Source organism: Pholis gunnellus (assembly GCF_910591455.1).
Source record: "Pholis gunnellus genome assembly, chromosome: 22".
Lineage (NCBI taxonomy): Eukaryota > Metazoa > Chordata > Actinopteri > Perciformes > Pholidae > Pholis > Pholis gunnellus.
In genome coordinates, this window is record NC_136549.1 from 1722424 (window position 1) to 1739297 (window position 16874).

Genomic DNA, 16874 nt, shown 5'->3' on the forward strand with positions numbered 1-16874 from the left:
CACAGTACATGCATCACACGCTTCTTCTGGTATACAGTGCATTTACTAACAGATTAAACTACTTCTTGTATTGTATCCTTTCGTTTACTTGTATGGGATCAATACTTTATCTAAACATCAGGCATTTGGTCCACGTGATAGTGTGTGTCTGCCATCTAGTGGACAAACCTCCTCAGCACAACCATCCTGAACTGCTGAAACACTGAGCCTTCAGGGACTGATTCTGTATCACAATGCTTCTGGAATTATTCTACAGTGAGCGGCATTGAAAAAACCCAGTGATCAATCATTGGAATTTGAGGTAATTGTAATGGAGTCACCTTTATTTATGTTGCACACACATTATTTTAATACAATTTTTGATTAGTAACAACTTGATTGAATGGCAAACAACATTTGTATCTCAAATCACTGTTTACATGTGCTGAAATCTACAAATCCACGCTGTACCAAACAAAACCAATATTACTTTTAACATAAGCTGTCCTTTTATTGCTGTGGAGAAAAAAAAGAAAAAAGGACACTCCGGTGAGATTCTGTACTCGGTAGAGAATATACTTATGCAGTGTGGTGTTGTACTTTTAATCCTAAATGTCCTTGTTCAAACCTCCCAGAGTTCAGACAGCAGGCATCCCTCAAAAGACCTCCAGGTCTGCAGAGTTGTAGACCACCGCTGCCATCTCCTCAGTGCCCACAGCAGCTTCCTCCTGACCCTCCTCTTCCTCTTCAGCAGCGTCCTCTAATGACTCCAAGGCCTCATTAGTGTCACTGGCAAAAGTCTCCCTGGAGACATCATCGTGCTCCTGCAGGTTCAGTGTGCCGATGGCCTGCTTCATCTTCTTGGTCACCATGTGCCGCCTCCTCTTCTGGGCGGCCTTCTTGCTCTTGTACTCTTTCTGGTACTCCTCCGAAAATATCTTCCTGACCTGGGACTTGCTGATGCTGGGTGTGTTCTTCAGCAGATTGAGATACACTCCACCAGGCGTCCTTCGCCTGCTGCCGTCCATGGTGTATACACCGCCGCTTTCCTCCAGTGTGGCCGTCTCTCCGAGCAGCTCTATGGCTTTTTTCTTTCCGATGATTTTGACAATGCGCTCTATCAGGTCTTTCTTTGGCTCTTGCAGCCTGTGTGCTATCTCGTCCGTCACCTTATCTTCGGGGTCGTCCTCTGTGATCTCATACCAGCCCTTGATGTCCATCTCCGCCCTGGGGCCCAGTCTCTCTTTAGCTGGCCTCTTCCTCTTGGCATCAGCTCCTGCCCTCTCCTCCGAGTCCCGGTCCTTCATGTACTCCTCCAGCTGAGCGTCCAGCATGCTCACTTCTCCATCATTATTCGCCTGTCTCTCCTGCTCCCTCTCCTTCTCCATTATCTTACGGGCCAGAACAAAGTTATACGTCTCCACGTTTCTGCTGGACATGCTCACTTCACCTTCCATGCCAAATATGCCCAGCTCTGCAGCGACGGCATCCTGGCACTGCTCCTGGACCACAGAGCCCCAAATGTTGTTCACCTTGCGGCCTCCAGGCGCGCCGGGGACGGGCATGCGGGTCGGCTCCGACCGAGTGGTGCAGGCAGGCCGCTGGGGGACATTGGATACTTTGTGCCGCTTCCGGCGCCAAACAGTCGCCTCCTCGTCCGACGAGTCTGGGTCACTGTCGCTGGACTCCACCGTCCTACCAGTGCTGCGGTAGGCAGCGGCAGAATGCTGGGCAGCGGCTCTGTCGTGGAAGGACTGGCCGCTGAAAGCTGGAGGAACCTGGGGTCGAGCTTGCGCTGCAGCGGCGGTTCCCATCTCAGTTTCCGAGCTGGACTCGGAAATCTCCCCATCTTCCAGATCACCTTCCATTAGATCTCCGCCACCAGCCATTTCTTTTCTGGAAGCAACACCAAAGATAATTGCTTTGACTGCTGGTTTAATGCATCAGCTAAAGTTTAGGCTACGAATTAGCAACAATAGCTAACACAACCATTAGTTGGAGGCTAGCGATGCTACGGAACTTAATATTAAACCCGACAAATAATCAAACTGCTCTCGGTTAAAACAGAAATGCATTCACATATGTGACACGTTAGGTGGTAACGTTAACTGACTCTGTGCTTTGCATGAAATTGTACTTCAGCCTCGCTTGGCTCTTCCACTCACTGTGAACAGCTATGATGAGGTTGACAATCTTGAGACCGGCTGGAGAGAATTCGCGCTGGGCTAAAGCTACACTTCCGCCTTCCTACTGTCCGACCCTTTCAAAATAAACCTGACCACCGAGTCACTTTCTTCAAACAACACCAACAAAGTCAAGTACATTTTGTGAATATAGAAGTAAAAATAGAGAATAGAAGTCAAAGAGCATCTATTTATTGGTAGAATGTAAATGTGCCCTCTTAGATCTTTGTCATGCACCGTAATTACATGTTGTTACTCCGCAATTCAAATTGTTATTATAACTTTTGTAGGATTACTTTTATCTATGGTATTTTGAATAGCCTTCTGGCTTTTATTTTCTTTATAAAACTATATCGCTATCTCCGGCAGATCTTGCGTATGATTGCGTCATTGAAGACGGCGCTTGCGCAGTGTGACAAATAAACAATATGGCGGCGTCCTTACAGCGCCTCACGTCTGCTGGGAAATATCTACTTCAAAGACATTTACTGAAGACAAATTATTTAAGCAGGGTAAGAAGTATGTGTTAACGGGCTTGTTTGTGCTACAGCACTTTCTCGACAGTTATCACTGCACAGTTAAACGGAGGAAACCCCCTCGGCATGGCCGGTCAGGCTCAGTGTTTGCTAACAAGTTAGCTAACAGCTGCTACATCCTGGGCTATTGCGGGATGAATTCTTAAAAGTAATATCCGAAGTTTGACCAGTGTAGCACAGTAAAACTACGACATAGGTTTTGAATAGGTTAGTTGAATTCATGCTCGCGGTATTTGGCCCGTGATAGCTGACGTCACTGTCCTACATTTGCAATATCATCATGACTGTTAATTTCCGTGTGTCCTGCAGCTCACAGCTGGACCGCACCGACTATTGGCTACTCAGGCCGCTCAGCATGTGGCTCTCAATGTTCCTGAAACCAAAGTGACCACTTTAGATAACGGACTCCGAGTGTCTTCTGAGGACGCTGGGCTTACCACCTGCACGGTAAGACACAAGTTACCTTGATAAACACACACACCGAGGATTGCTGTTTACGTGCTACCTTTATGTATTTATAATAATAATATCGAAAAATGCATAAATCATATTAAATGCTTTTATTTACCCTCTCATGCCCAAACAATAATAACAAAATTCAAGACACAATTATTTGTTTTTGTTTTTAGAGGAACAAATCAAAAGACTAAACCTGGTCTTGCTTCCATACTGTAATGTAAAGGACAACATTGTTTGCACCTTTTAGCTGGTGATTCCTCTTACATTTGTAATTAGTCACCAATGATGAGTTGCAAATTTTGGCAATATTGTTACTCAACCAGAAATATAAAAGAGCTCAGTGGTTTTTTTTCAAAATATTGTAGCTAAGCATCTCAAGGCCACAAGTCGGCTAATTTTAAGGGTTTATCCCAAAGCTAATAAAGAGTTGAGCTCCGTCATTACAGAAGACGGCCTCATCTCAGTCTGAAGTTGTGGTACAGCAGCCGAAGAGAGTGTGTAGATATTAATCTGTGGATATTCATGACTGACTCTGTCCAGGTGGGCCTCTGGATAGACGCCGGCAGTCGCTACGAGAATGAGAGAAATAATGGCACCGCACACTTCCTGGAACATATGGCATTTAAGGTGAGATGGTAACAGTGCAGCGCAGCGTTTAACTGGACCTACTGGTTTGTCTTCTATTGTTTCTTATTTGCAACAATTATAAAGAAGAAATGAAAAAAAAGACACAGTGGAATTGTTTAAGTTGACATAACGCAAACATAATTGCATAAATGTAATGGTCATGATAAATGATATGTCTTGTTTTCCACTCCCTCTGCTTGTGTGTGACAGGGCACCAGGAAGCGCTCCCAGCTGGATCTGGAGTTGGAGATTGAGAACATGGGGGCTCACCTGAACGCCTACACGTCCCGAGAGCAAACTGTGTATTACGCCAAAGCTTTCTCTAAAGATCTTCCACGAGGTACAGAGCAGTGAGATTAAGGCCCCACTGACATGTAGCGATGACCATAAGGATAGGTCACGTCCTGAAGAAATCACTAAATAACTTCAACTATGTCATCAAAGTCGATTCAGTTATTTATTGATGGAGTTGGTTATTTTTTATAACTTAAAGCTACTTCAAGGAACTATAAACTAGTTATGAAACAATCTCTGATGCCTCTATTTGACCTACAGAAGCATACGAGACCACCGGCTATTTTGATAGTGATTGTTAGATCTGATTCCCCGCAAACAATTTCTGGCGTACAAGGTCACCAGAAATGACTTCAGACCAGGACTGAGCGAGGCGGCCTGTCAGGCCATGCTGCAGTAATATGGGAGGTTTTCTAAAGGGAGTCTGGCAGCTGCAGATCTTTACGACACAAGGGTGCTCATGGAAACACTACCGCTGTTGTCCACCAGAATCGACACAAAATGAAAGTTCCATGTATTTAAAGGTTCTTAAAAAGTCTAACAATTAAAATTGATTGCATTCTGCCAATATAGCAAAACACGAAATTACAGTGCGCCGAGCACAGACCGATTTATTGGAGTAATGGAAAAAACGACAGCTCCATTTGTCCAAATAAAAAGCTCCTGTTTTCTTTTCTCCCAAGCTGTGGAGATCCTGGCAGACATCATCCAGAACAGCACACTGGGTGAAGCAGAGATCGAGAGGGAGCGAGGGGTGATCCTCAGAGAGATGCAGGAAGTAGAGACCAATCTGCAGGAAGTGGTGTTTGACTACCTGCACGCTACTGCGTACCAGTCCACAGCTCTGGGCAGGACCATCCTGGGCCCCAGCGAGAACATCAAGTAAGAGCAAACGTTCATTTCAAATGCCTTGCTCTCCAGAACACGTGATCTCTCAATGTAACATGGTTTTTCCTGCTGTATTTGATTGCAGAACGATCAACAGAGGTGACCTGGTGGAGTACATCACTACTCACTACAAAGGCCCCAGAATCGTGCTGGCTGCTGCTGGAGGTCAGAGCTGTTTCTCTCCTCACGTGTTTGGTTATAAGTTCACATTTTAGTTCAATATAAAACCACAAATCCCCATTGTTTCTGGGATATTATTAACAGAATCTGTCACTTTATGTATTTCACACTACTGGGGAGTATTAGGCTCATGTTGAATCAGAACCGTTTATTTTACCAGAGTATGTTGCACAACATTAAACAGACAACAGTGCAAAAAGTAGAAAACATCAAACAAAGTGCACAGACAGTGTGTGTAATGTAGTCATTGAGTCTTGTTCTTTGGGGTGTTTTCTTTATTTGTGATATTACTGCTGATTGTTCATAACTCACACCCGACTGAAGTCATGTATTCATACCAGGGTAAAATACACCTCGAGGTCGTTGTGATCTTAAAGACCTTGTGATGTGTTTTTCATCAGGGGTTTCACACAATGAGCTCAATGATTTGGCCAAGTATCATTTTGGAAAACTTCCTGGCAGATATAAAGGTGAAGCCCCGGCACTTCCTCCATGCAACTTCACAGGAAGTGAGGTAAGGTTGAAGTCTTCATTTGTTTTTTGAGTTTTCTCTTTTTCTTAAAAATGTATTTCATTTTGTCATTGTTTTATTATTACATTTTATTGGGGGGTATTTTCTGCCTTTATTAGATAGAGATAGTAGAGAGATGACAGGGCCAAGGAGGTCATGCAAAAAGGTCCCAAACAGAGCTTGAACCAGGGGTGTTGAGGTTCATGGTCAGTGCCTTAACCCCCATCTTTGAGTATCTTGAAAGTGCTTTATTATTAACACTTAATATTTCCCATATAAATAAAAACCAAGAACACTGACAACTGTTTATTTCTAAGAAATGTTAGAATCGAACCGTGTTACTGACGGCGTTTGTGAGTGAATGTGTTCTGTCTCTTCAGATCCGTGTGCGTGACGACAAGATGCCTCTGGCTCATATCGCCATTGCAGTGGAGGCGGTTGGATGGTCACACCCCGACACCATCCCCCTCATGGTGGCCAATACACTGATAGGAAACTGGGACCGCTCGTTTGGTGGCGGTGTGGTGAGTACTGATGAAACCTCAGTGAAGATGACCCAACTCCAATTTACTTTAGTTTGTATTAATTACACCAAGCTGCACAAGACTTCAATACAGCTTGCTAAATGTCGTCGTGATAAACGAGATTTAGTGACGTGTGCAAATGTTTTAGGGTTTGATCCTTTTGTGGTTAGAATTGTCAGCCATAAAACAGGCACAGCCTGATTCACCAGAACCAACTTCTCTCCACTGTTCCAACAATTTGGTTGAAAGAACATGAAGTTCTTCATCATTGCCTTCGTTGTAGGAGTTTGAAATCGCTGCCGTCGTGTGACTGTAGCCGTACTCTGATTGTGGCAAAGATGTGTTGATCACCAGAATGTGAATGTTTTTTTCTTAAGGCGATAAAATGATTTAGCAATTTCTAAAAGCAAAATGGTTAACACATGATCACAATTAAAAATGTTATCATTTTGACCCATATCCTTTCTGGCCCAATCTCCAGACTTTGAGGTGTGCGCCCATAAAGTCCGTGAGGGTTTAGTTCCGCTGTCAAACAGTCGTGTTTGAGGCTCTCTGGCAGACCTTTTGAGCCCTTTATGAACACTGTAGGTAAACATTAGATGCAGACTTTGCCCAAGGGAATTACCCACAATTCAATGTGACGCATAGACATAAACAAAGACGGCTCACGTGTGTTCAGCCTGTCATATTACATTTACTCAGAAACATGAAATGACCTCATCTTGTGAGGAAAGAGCCTGGAAGACTTTCAAATCAGGGAGTATTTTTTGCTGTTGTCAGGGTAACGTGATATGTTGCAACAAAGTGCTGTCCCATCATATTTATAGTCTGTCACACTCACCCGTATGGTTGGGCTTCCCACCTTGTAACCAGGCCTGTCTGCTTGTGTCCTTTGTGAACCCAGAATCTGTCCAGTAAACTGGCTCAGATGGCCTGTCAGGGGAATCTGTGCCACAGCTTCCAGTCCTTCAACACCTGCTACACAGACACAGGCCTGTGGGGGCTCTACATGGTGTGTGAGCCCGGCACCATCGATGACATGATGCATTACACTCAGATGGAATGGTGAGTACACACACAGATGTAATGGTACCTTTTTAAACAATGAACACTTAGTTTGTTTACTCGCAGGTCTAAATATAAAACGGGATGAATCTTGTTGCTCCGTTAGGATGTCTCTTTGCACGAGTGTGACGGAGAGCGAGGTGGCACGGGCCAAAAACCTGCTCAAGACAAACATGCTCCTGCATCTGGATGGTAAACAAACATCCACTTGGACTCAATGATGAACCGGTTTGATTATGGTGGTCAAAGGTCACTGTGCCAACACACCATTTTGTCCATAACTCAAGAATGAATATCCTAATTATGACAATGCCACACAAATATGATAGAAATGACATGGATGCAACTGCAAGGTGGTAATTCTAGTTTGAGATCTGTCATATGCCATAAACGCATTTATTGACTCCAGGATCCACTCCGATCTGTGAGGACATCGGCAGACAGATACTGTGCTACAGTCGTAGGATCCCTCTGCATGAGCTGGAGGCCAGAATTGATGTGAGTGGATACACTTGGAACATACAGAGGCTCTAATTTAAGGGCTTTCAAGGAGACTACCTGTAATGTTTCCAAATGGTATTAGGCTTCTCAAATCAGGCTGTAATTATGTCAGATTAAGAGGCTGAGGGATATTGATGGGACGAAAATAGACTAATTTATGATAAATCACTTTGTTTCTTCACTGTTGATGTTATGGCCTACGACATATGTTGATACATGGGAAATTGTGAAAGAAAAGCACAATCTAGCGCTGTTTTTTTCTTCCTGCCTCAGGCTATTGATGCTACGACCATTAAGGACGTGTGTACCAAATACATCTACAACAAGGCTCCTGCCATCGCAGCAGTTGGTATGTCTGTTGCCATTTGTCCTAATTGGATTTTCTGTAATATTGCAGCACTCACTTTGAATGAGAACAGTTACATAAATGTAATAAACTGTAAATTCCTCAACTTTTCTTCTCAGGTCCAATTGAACAGCTGCCAGACTACAACCAGATCCGCAGCGGAATGTTCTGGATGAGAACATGAACAAACCAGCACTGACGATAAATGACTCAAACTGTACAGAAATAAACAAATTGAATTATCAATCATAGTATTTTTCCTCCTTTAATTTTTATTATAAAATAAAGAACACAATAATGTTAAAATAACACGAATACTATTCTTTGTGGTTCTTGTCATTTTTTACTCTTTCCTGCAACTCCCTGTGCCGCTTTCTTGGCTTTAACCATCTCCACCAGTTCCTGTCAGGGAAACAGGGAAAGGTGTTACATTTAGCCTAAAGGAACAAAATATCAGCAACATCCCAATAACATCCCTCCGGTTTAGAGTTGGCTGGAAACTTACCTTGTACCTCTTCATACAGTCTTTCTTACTCCGTCCTGGGACTGCAGCAGCAATCTTCTCCCACCTCTCCGGTGTGCTGACTGGGTACGTTTTCAGGGCTTGTTCCAGAAGCTTCTGTTGCTCAGTGGTCCAGGAGGCAGCGTTCCCATCACTACCAGAGCCTGAGACACACACAGCGGGTTAATGCGGCACATTGTTACAGTAGACCTGTGAGTCTATATCAGAGCTCCACTTACCATCAAATCTCTCTGAGGGAACAGCATTGTCTATGGTGGGTGCAACACAAGAATGTTCCTTCTTGAACTTCTCGAAGGCTTTTCGGTTTATCTCATCTTTCTGCCCTGGATCTGTGGAGGTGACATGAACAGAACTATTGTAACCCAAAAATACAACACGTTTTAAGATCCATTAAAAATCCACAATTTCATATTGATTTGTGAATGGCCATGAATGCGGCCTGCATTCCATACATCCCCATCTACAGGTGCATTAGCATTAATAACTCGACTGAATGGTAGAACCCTGAAGCTAGTTTACTGTGTTCTTCATATCTGAGCTCACCGAGCCGCTGTAGATTCTTGGCTTTGTTGATGACATCTTTGGCTGTCCTCTTCATGCCACTGGTGGAGTGGAGGTTCATATAGTTGGCAATAACTTCCCATCTGAAAGGAAATAAATCAATTTGAATTAGCAAGGACATCCATTGCACCAAACATTTGTAAATTCTCCTTAACACAATTTATTTGAACTGGTTTTGAAATGGACACAATTTGATACAGACGCCACTATATGACAGACTCAACGATAACATTGACTATATCCTCGTGTCAGATCAGGTACATTATATTTAGTGGTTTTATGGCTGATGAGACAGAATCAGCAAAGAGAAGAAGAAGCTTAGTCGGTCATTAAACAGATGGTTTTGACCTCTTCCTAATCCTGCAATACGTCTATTTTATTTATGATAAGTATTTACATCACTATGAAAGTCATAAAAAGGCCATATTATAGTATGTTGTAAAAACAATAAATGCAATTGTTTAAGTCATGTAAGTTATAGTATGGTAGTCAGTAGGGCTGCACAAATAATCTAATTTTAATCGCGATCACAGCTGCCACAATTAAATGAGCGTGATCGTCTGCGATATTGACGTTTAAAATGCTCTGCTACATATCAAATCAAGCGCTTCCTCAAACAGTCAGCCAACCACCAGGGGGCGAACGAGATGGGAGGTGTAATATGCGCGCACCCTGCAGGGGCAGCCTCAAGTAGAAGTAGAAGAGCAGAGAGACAGGAGTTTGAAGGACGAGTACTTGTGCTTAATTTATTTACACGCTGGCATGTCACGTCTGACACTACATGGTCGCGCGTTTACAATTCCCCTGCTCTCTGTATCGCGCACGGCGGTGTTCCGGCCCGATCCGCGCGCACGATGCAACAGTCGCTCTCCTGGAGTAGCCCCCCCCCCCCCAAACCTGTAAACACTGAAAAGAATTAATGAATAATCGTGACAAATAATCGTGATCTCAATATTGATCAAAATAATCGTGATTATGATTTTGGCCATAATCGTGAAGCCCTAGTAGTCAGCACAGTGCCATAAAAACGTTTTAAGTATAGTTTGCCACAAAGAAAAGAGTAAATTGTTAAAGAAAACACCAATACATGTGTGTTTGTATAGCAACATAGCCTACAGAGGCTAACGGAGGGAGTGAGAGGATAATGGTTCAGGTTGGTGTCTTGTTGCTGATTTGGATGACGTGAGAGCAGATTCACACCACTACTGTGTCTACCTGGCATTGGTCCCAGCAGGGAACAGGTTGACCGCTTTGATGAGCAGCTGAAGGTCCTCCTCGTTCCAGCCCTTCCCCCCCGCTCCTCCTGCCCCACTGGCCTGCTCAGCACCGCGAGCCGCCTGCCTCATCTGGACCTCGGCCTCCTTCTCCCTCTGCAGCTGGGCGTTCACCTCCTGCACCTGAGGGGAGGAGTGTCAACATGTTTGCATACATCAGCTGACACTTATCTCCTGGTGGTCTTCGCTGCGTATCTTATCAAATAAAAGATCTTTAAAAACAGAAGTGCATTTTTACCTGCTTATCCACGGCTACCTTGCTGTCCTCTCTTGAGCCTGAGGCCAGGATGTCATTCAGGGACTGCAGGCTGGAAACAAGTGCCATAAAATACGGTTACACGTCTCCTACATCACATCCATTAATGGAATATAGTATATTAAGAAGAAGATTTGACAAATCAAAAATGTTTTTAATTAAAAACATTGTACAGCAAAAACTGTCCAATGAAACAGAAACTAAATCATACAGATACAACAAATACCTGCAAAAAGAAAATTACTATTTTATATCAAGTAAAATACAATACATACAATACAGAGCTACACAGGCAGAAGAAATATATATATAGTACATTTCCAAGAAAAAAAGATTGCAAACGGTATCCTTTAATATAAATCAGTAATAACTTTTCAAATGACAGGCCTTTACTTTGTCTTTACTGAAAGGTTAGACGATTTCACTGACTGTCGAGATGAATTTAGAACAGACAGATTAATATCTTTGGAGCTTTACAGATTGATCACAATCCATTACATGACTTATTGGAAAGCTACGCTTCTTTTCGGACAGGTAATATATATTTACGTTGTTAGTTTATATTGTTGGAGAATTTGTAAATTAAGTGTTCAAAATAATCAAAAATAAATATATGTAATAAATGTCAGTGGCCTTCATGACTCATTGGTACCGTGTCGTGCTGTATTCACCTCAACATATGTGAATGAAACGGGATTCTACGGGTCCCAATGAGTCTCCCTTTACAGAAATCCAACTTGATAATCACGTGAAGTTTTCTGGCTATTCTAAAACAGTGTTTGAATATTTCTGCATACCTAAGCAGTCTTTGAATTGGGTATGACTGGATTCTGTTAGTCCACAGCCATGTCACTGTATACAATCAGCTGTTGATGCTGGTGTATCAGAAATGTGTCAAAACAAGTTTGCAAGCATTAAACTTCATCCGAGTGGTGATCTTGTAGTTGACTGTACCTTGTCAGCTCCAGACGATCGCAGAGCTTCTCCACTTCCTCCATCATTTTCACATTCTCAGCCTCATTGTCAGCAAAGTAGTTCCAGTTCTGTGGAGGGAGAAAAACAACTTTAACTTCAGCACTAAGACTAATGCAGGTCTCAACTGTCAGACAGCACTCTTCCTATTAGAATCCACCTTGCAGGTGGTCCTGAGTTTCTGCCTCTCCTTCTTGATAGCCTTCTTCTGGATCTCCTTCTCTTTCTTGGCCTGCTGAGCCACCTGCTTGGCCTCCTCTTCCTCCTTCTCCTTTGCAAAACGAGCAGCATCCAGCTCTGCCTGCCGGGCCTGTAAAACACACAGGAAACTGACTGATGAGCTTCTGCAAAAAGGGACAAAATCATTTCAAAAGCAAACCTGAACAGAAGAGTGATGTCTACTGGTGAGAAGCTGATGGTGGTTAAGCAGTCTGTCTAGGACATTACCTGATTCTCCCTGCACACATTCTAATATTAATGACCACTTTGTTCCATTTAGGTGTCACAGTAATTCTATTGGAACATTTTTACTTCCAATTCACAGCAGACCTAATCTCTAAATCATAAGAGGGAATTTGTTCATAAATGAACATTCCTGATCATTTCCTCATCCCCTGATAACATCTTCAATAGGTGAACCAGCCCTTTGAAGAGATTTATGTTTGATAAAAACATACATGTTAAATACTTCATATATGAAACAAAATAAATGCATTAAAGTGGAGTCAACACCCTCATCGGTAAAACAAGCAGAATGTACTCTAACTTTTCATATTAGATTCAGTTCTAAGCATCCTGCAATCATCAGAACAAGAGCAACATTCAGGCTCCCCCGTGTGGCTGAAAGATGTACTGCAGATAGTTTAGATAAAAGACTATGGAAGAAATTAAACTAATTAATTAGACGATCATAGTCAAATCTGTCATAGAGCACCAAACTGGATCGATCCACCGCTGAAAATAGTGCACTCTGACCAGCTGTTTTAGAAAATGACTACTTTTCTTTTTTAATGAGTATATATTACTGAGCTGATTTATGTCTTCAGTAGGACCGATGGAGTTGGGATTGAGGTTAATGATGGGGAAATCAAAGTGTTGAGAAGCGGACTAACACATTTATTTACCTCCTACAGACGGTGTTTAGGATGACTGAATGAGACTTACTCGCTCCTTCTCCTCCTGCTCCCTCTTCTTGGCTTCCACTTTCGCCTTCTTCTCAGACTCCTTCCTGGCCTTTTCTTCTTCTTTGAATTTCTTTATTCTAGGGTCACCATTGTAGGCGGTATCTGCAGTGAGGCAATACAACTCATCAGTCTCAGTGATATTTTTTGATGCCGGTTATTTTACAGAACATTGAATAGCCCGATATAGCGTTAGGATATTTTGAATGCGTTTCATTCATCTTGCAGTGTGCTGGCCGAGGGAACTGTACCAACTAGTGTTCGCATTCTGTTCATCTCCTCCTTCTTCCTCTGAGCTCTGGAGGCTCGATTCTGCTTTTCGATCCATCTCCTCTCATCTCGACTGAATGACAAAGTGAAAACATGTCAGCCAGAGACTAAAGCTATGAACACAGTGCAGCAGATGGAAGAAACACACTAACCATTCAGCCTTTTCCTTCTCCTCTTCGTCCAGGTATGAGAACTCCCTCCATGAATCAAAGTTGTACCTTTAACAAAAAATAACCAACAAGTTAAAAAACTTTTCTGACACCAGCCAATCACTAAGATCCCTCTAATCAAATCAACTATTCTTGCTTTTTACCAAAAAGAGTAAAAATTGTCGACGTCTTCGAAGGAGGACTCCATAGTTCCGAGTTTGGGCACGTGCTTTTTGGAAGACCACCTGGCATTCCTCTCAAACACGGGAGAAAACACCTCCCAAAAGTTATCTTTGCCTTCGTTCTTTGATGGCACGGCGTTGTCAAAGGTGGGGTCGACACTGTCGAAGGCTCTCCTCTTCACAGGGTCCGACAGGGTTTCTACAGCTGAGGTTCACACAACGACAGAAAGCTGGACAGTGAGTTCAGGGCCCTCCAGTAATAACATTAGCGCTGATAACGAGAGGCTGTGCTTTACCTTTAGTTATGCAGGTGAAGTAGTCGTTGTCTCCCTCTACGATCTGCTCTCCTGCAGCTTTTCTCTTGTCAGGATGGTGCTTCAACACGATCCCTTTGTCTGTTGGGAAACAGCAGCGAACCAGACCAGGATTAGTCATTTCCACCATCCTGAGAAATAAACCACACAAGCAGGAGGAAAGAAATGTACTCACGGGCAGCTTTGATCTGCTTCTGTGTGGCTTTGTACCTCAAGTGTGGGAGCCCGAGGACAGAGTAGTGATCTTGATTCTGACAAACAAGTCAAGAGAGGAAATAGTTCAAATGACAAGCAGTCTATAAAGGAACTCTAAAGCATATGAAAGGTTTCTCACATACTATCAGAAAGAGTGTCCAGCTCAGGAATACAAATATTGATCAAATATCACAGAAAGTGCTTCATGAGCGCAGGGCTGCAGCTAGCAACTATGGTCATCATCCGTTACTTGGATTGTTTGGTCTTTAGAATGTCATGTATTTCTCGGAGCACACTGATGCCTTCAGTCCAAAAGCCAAAGATATTCAGTTTACTCTCATAAAGACTAAAAGAATCCTCACATTTAAAAAGCTGGAATCACAGAATTACTGCCATTTATAATTTTTTTTAAATTACAATTTTGAGGTCAGAATGATGAAATTTTATCATCTATGGCTGAAATATAAACTACCTCAAACACGTTTCTATATGCAACAGAGCAAAGGGACTACAATTCAGGTTGCTGCATCGCCTCAACTCAGAAATGAGATGGACCCAAAGAGGCTGGCTCTGTGTTTTAACTTTAGGAAGGAAGGAAGGAAGGAAGGAAGGAAGGAAGGAGTAAACCATCTCAGGCTGACTCCGTAATACAAAGAGTAGTCACAGTTTCATTCAGATGTCAAGGATTCCATCTTATAACTCAAATGGATCAGAACTTTATCTTTGATTCAACAGATGTACGACCACGAGTAGCTCTTCTTTTCACCCACCACTTGGCCGCATCATATCTCGGCTAAAGTCATGAACACCGTTGTTACGGATTAATTAAACCGACTTACTTTTTGCTAGTGCCGAAACAAACAGTTAAAGAATCCTTTGGTCAAATTAACAACCATTTTGATAAATGAATAATTTCCCATTTTGATGCTTTAAAATGACATTTACTCACAGATGTGAGGGTTTATTCCTCTTTGCGGTTTTATATTATTGTTGATTGCATATGTTTGGGTTTGCTATTGTGCAGACAGAATAAGCAGTTTGAAGATGCCACTTTGTGACCTGTGATGGACAACTTTCACTATTTTCTGATTTTACACAGCATTTGTTGAAGCTCCCCAATCAAACAATAGAGGGATTAGCAGTCACACATTTCTCTTTGCTCCATTTTATTCAAGAGGACAGGAAGATTAAGTCAGAGAAAAGCTGACGTAAACCTGTGATTACCAGAGAATAAATAATTAACATTAAGACATTTCCCCAACAAATTAAAACTGCAGGCTGACATTGAAAATCGGATGTTTGATGAGTGTCTCCTACGGTGATACATCAGCTCTAAAAAGAAAGCTGAGACTTCCATTCCTGTGACGTAATATTCTTATTTCGACCGATACCTTCCAGTCTTTGGGGTCAAGTGTTCGGAGCATCGGGTACTCCTGCAGCTGGAACTCCTCATCATCTGACTCCTCGGAGGACTCCTGTTCCTCCACCAGCTCCTGGAAGGAGGCAGATGCATTCCTGCTCCTCCTCTTCAGGTAGGCCTCGAACCATCGGCCCACAGGTTCCACCTGGATCTGCACAGAGGCTGAGAGGGGGGACAGAGAGGTGAGAAGCCCCACTGGATATTAGATTTTATTTTTGGCCAATACCAATATTTGACGTTTTTTGTTATATAAACTCATAAAGATCCCTTACATTTTTATTTTAAAGATTTGAAATTGAAATATGTAAAATGAGTAGGACATTTTACAGTTGAAAAATAAGACTTAACACTCTTTGGTACACAAACTAGTAGCTAAACTATTCTTAAATTACCTCAAACAACTCCTACGCATTTCCCTACTACAATATAATACTTTAGTGGCCATCATATATGCTGATAATACATCCCTGATAAACCATCAGTCACCCAAAATATAAAGAAATTAAGGGGAAACCACCGTTGACCCAAATGAGCTTATTTTATTTATATTCTTTTACAAGGAATATGTTTGTATTTCCGGTTTCCTGCTAAACAGCCTCTGCTGAGCACAAACTGTTTTACTGTGGTTTGGGGTGGACGCTTAATCCATCCCTTTAAAAAAAAAAAGAAACTACATCTATTTTAGTCATTATTAACAATGGTCACCTGTCACACTATCTGAAGGTACAACAGGTGTTCAGACATTATACAACAGTCCGGTAATTAATGGCTGGCATGCGGACACATACAAGCCCAGTGAAATATCAACCAAGTGAAAGTGTATTAAATATCAAGAGCTGCCAGCTAGCAAGTGTTCAGCTAATTAAAGAGCTCTTAAAAAAAAATCACTGCAGCAAGTGCAACCATGAGTGGGCAGCAGCTCGGTAACATTATGAAACACAGGAAAAACACAGTTGGAATAAACCGAGAACATACATTATTAACAATAAAGGGACTCTTCCGAGCTCTGAATGGACCTAGCTGATAATATTAGCTTAGTCCTTACTGTATGCTTTCTAGCTGCGTGCTAACGAGTATAGCAATAGTCTTCGTATATAACATTGGTAGCTTAGCTAGCTACTTCCCCCTGGCCTCTTTTAGTGCTTACCGGTAGTGGTTGTAAAGACAACCGTTTCATCATCGTCCACCGCTTTTAACAACATCTTAGAAAAATGGACTACAAGAACATTCACGTGCGAAAATTATCAAGCGAAAGGTTTCTGAAAGTGCTTAAGTTTGTGGCCCGCTCATTAACACACCACATGGGCCTCTCTCTCCAAGTGCCGCAAACGCGCTGCGTTGTTACACCGTTAACGACTCCGTGTTGTGACTGTGCCTCTTGGCTTTTGCAGTTCCGCATACGCGTTTTACGAAACAGCGCGTCTTCTATGGAAACACACTCATTGCGATATTTATTTGCAGCAATGAGTTAATAGTTACAATAT

At 42.5% G+C, this 16874-nt stretch overlaps 3 protein-coding genes across 4 annotated transcripts; 1 reads left to right on the top strand and 2 right to left on the bottom strand.

Annotated features, from left to right (window-relative positions):
* Positions 1 to 302: 302 nt before the first annotated feature.
* On the bottom strand, positions 303 to 2192 carry phax (phosphorylated adaptor for RNA export). 2 transcript variants are annotated; one of them, XM_079183479.1, is made up of 2 exons: positions 2145 to 2192; positions 303 to 1875 (listed from the first exon to the last, which is right to left on the bottom strand). In XM_079183479.1, exon 2 carries the CDS (start codon positions 1866 to 1868, stop codon positions 636 to 638), a length of 1233 nt encoding a protein of 410 aa, XP_079039605.1. In that variant the 5' UTR covers positions 1869 to 1875; positions 2145 to 2192; the 3' UTR covers positions 303 to 635. The 2 variants fall into 2 exon arrangements, with proteins under 2 accessions (XP_079039605.1, XP_079039604.1); XM_079183478.1 differs by having other exon boundaries at positions 2093 to 2170.
* A 362-nt stretch (positions 2193 to 2554) lies between these two features.
* On the top strand, positions 2555 to 8407 carry pmpcb (peptidase, mitochondrial processing subunit beta). Its single transcript, XM_079184205.1, has 13 exons — positions 2555 to 2674; positions 3008 to 3145; positions 3698 to 3784; positions 3995 to 4124; positions 4762 to 4960; positions 5052 to 5131; positions 5548 to 5660; positions 6038 to 6181; positions 7086 to 7246; positions 7353 to 7438; positions 7656 to 7744; positions 8021 to 8096; positions 8213 to 8407. The coding sequence occupies exons 1-13, from the start codon at positions 2591 to 2593 to the stop codon at positions 8275 to 8277; spliced, it is 1452 nt and encodes a 483-aa protein (XP_079040331.1). The 5' UTR covers positions 2555 to 2590; the 3' UTR covers positions 8278 to 8407.
* On the bottom strand, positions 8349 to 16707 carry dnajc2 (DnaJ (Hsp40) homolog, subfamily C, member 2). The gene is made up of 16 exons (XM_079184203.1): positions 16538 to 16707; positions 15362 to 15552; positions 13951 to 14026; positions 13758 to 13856; positions 13444 to 13666; positions 13283 to 13348; positions 13112 to 13203; positions 12844 to 12965; positions 11840 to 11989; positions 11662 to 11750; positions 10690 to 10759; positions 10393 to 10574; positions 9160 to 9260; positions 8835 to 8945; positions 8599 to 8759; positions 8349 to 8495 (listed from the first exon to the last, which is right to left on the bottom strand). Exons 1-16 carry the CDS (start codon positions 16590 to 16592, stop codon positions 8430 to 8432), a joined length of 1854 nt encoding a protein of 617 aa, XP_079040329.1. The 5' UTR covers positions 16593 to 16707; the 3' UTR covers positions 8349 to 8429.
* Positions 16708 to 16874: the final 167 nt, after the last annotated feature.

Coding starts and splice junctions, on each gene's coding strand:
- pmpcb (XM_079184205.1), top strand. CDS start 2,591: ATGGCGGCGTCCTTACAGCGCCTCACGTCTGCTGGGAAATATCTACTT. Junction 3,146..3,697: donor CTGGGCTTACCACCTGCACG/GTAAGACACAAG, acceptor GACTCTGTCCAG/GTGGGCCTCTGGATAGACGC. Junction 4,961..5,051: donor GGCCCCAGCGAGAACATCAA/GTAAGAGCAAAC, acceptor ATTTGATTGCAG/AACGATCAACAGAGGTGACC.
- dnajc2 (XM_079184203.1), bottom strand. CDS start 16,592: ATGTTGTTAAAAGCGGTGGACGATGATGAAACGGTTGTCTTTACAACC. Junction 13,204..13,282: donor GAGAAGGAAAAGGCTGAATG/GTTAGTGTGTTT, acceptor TTTGTCATTCAG/TCGAGATGAGAGGAGATGGA. Junction 8,946..9,159: donor CAAGAATCTACAGCGGCTCG/GTGAGCTCAGAT, acceptor TCACCTCCACAG/ATCCAGGGCAGAAAGATGAG.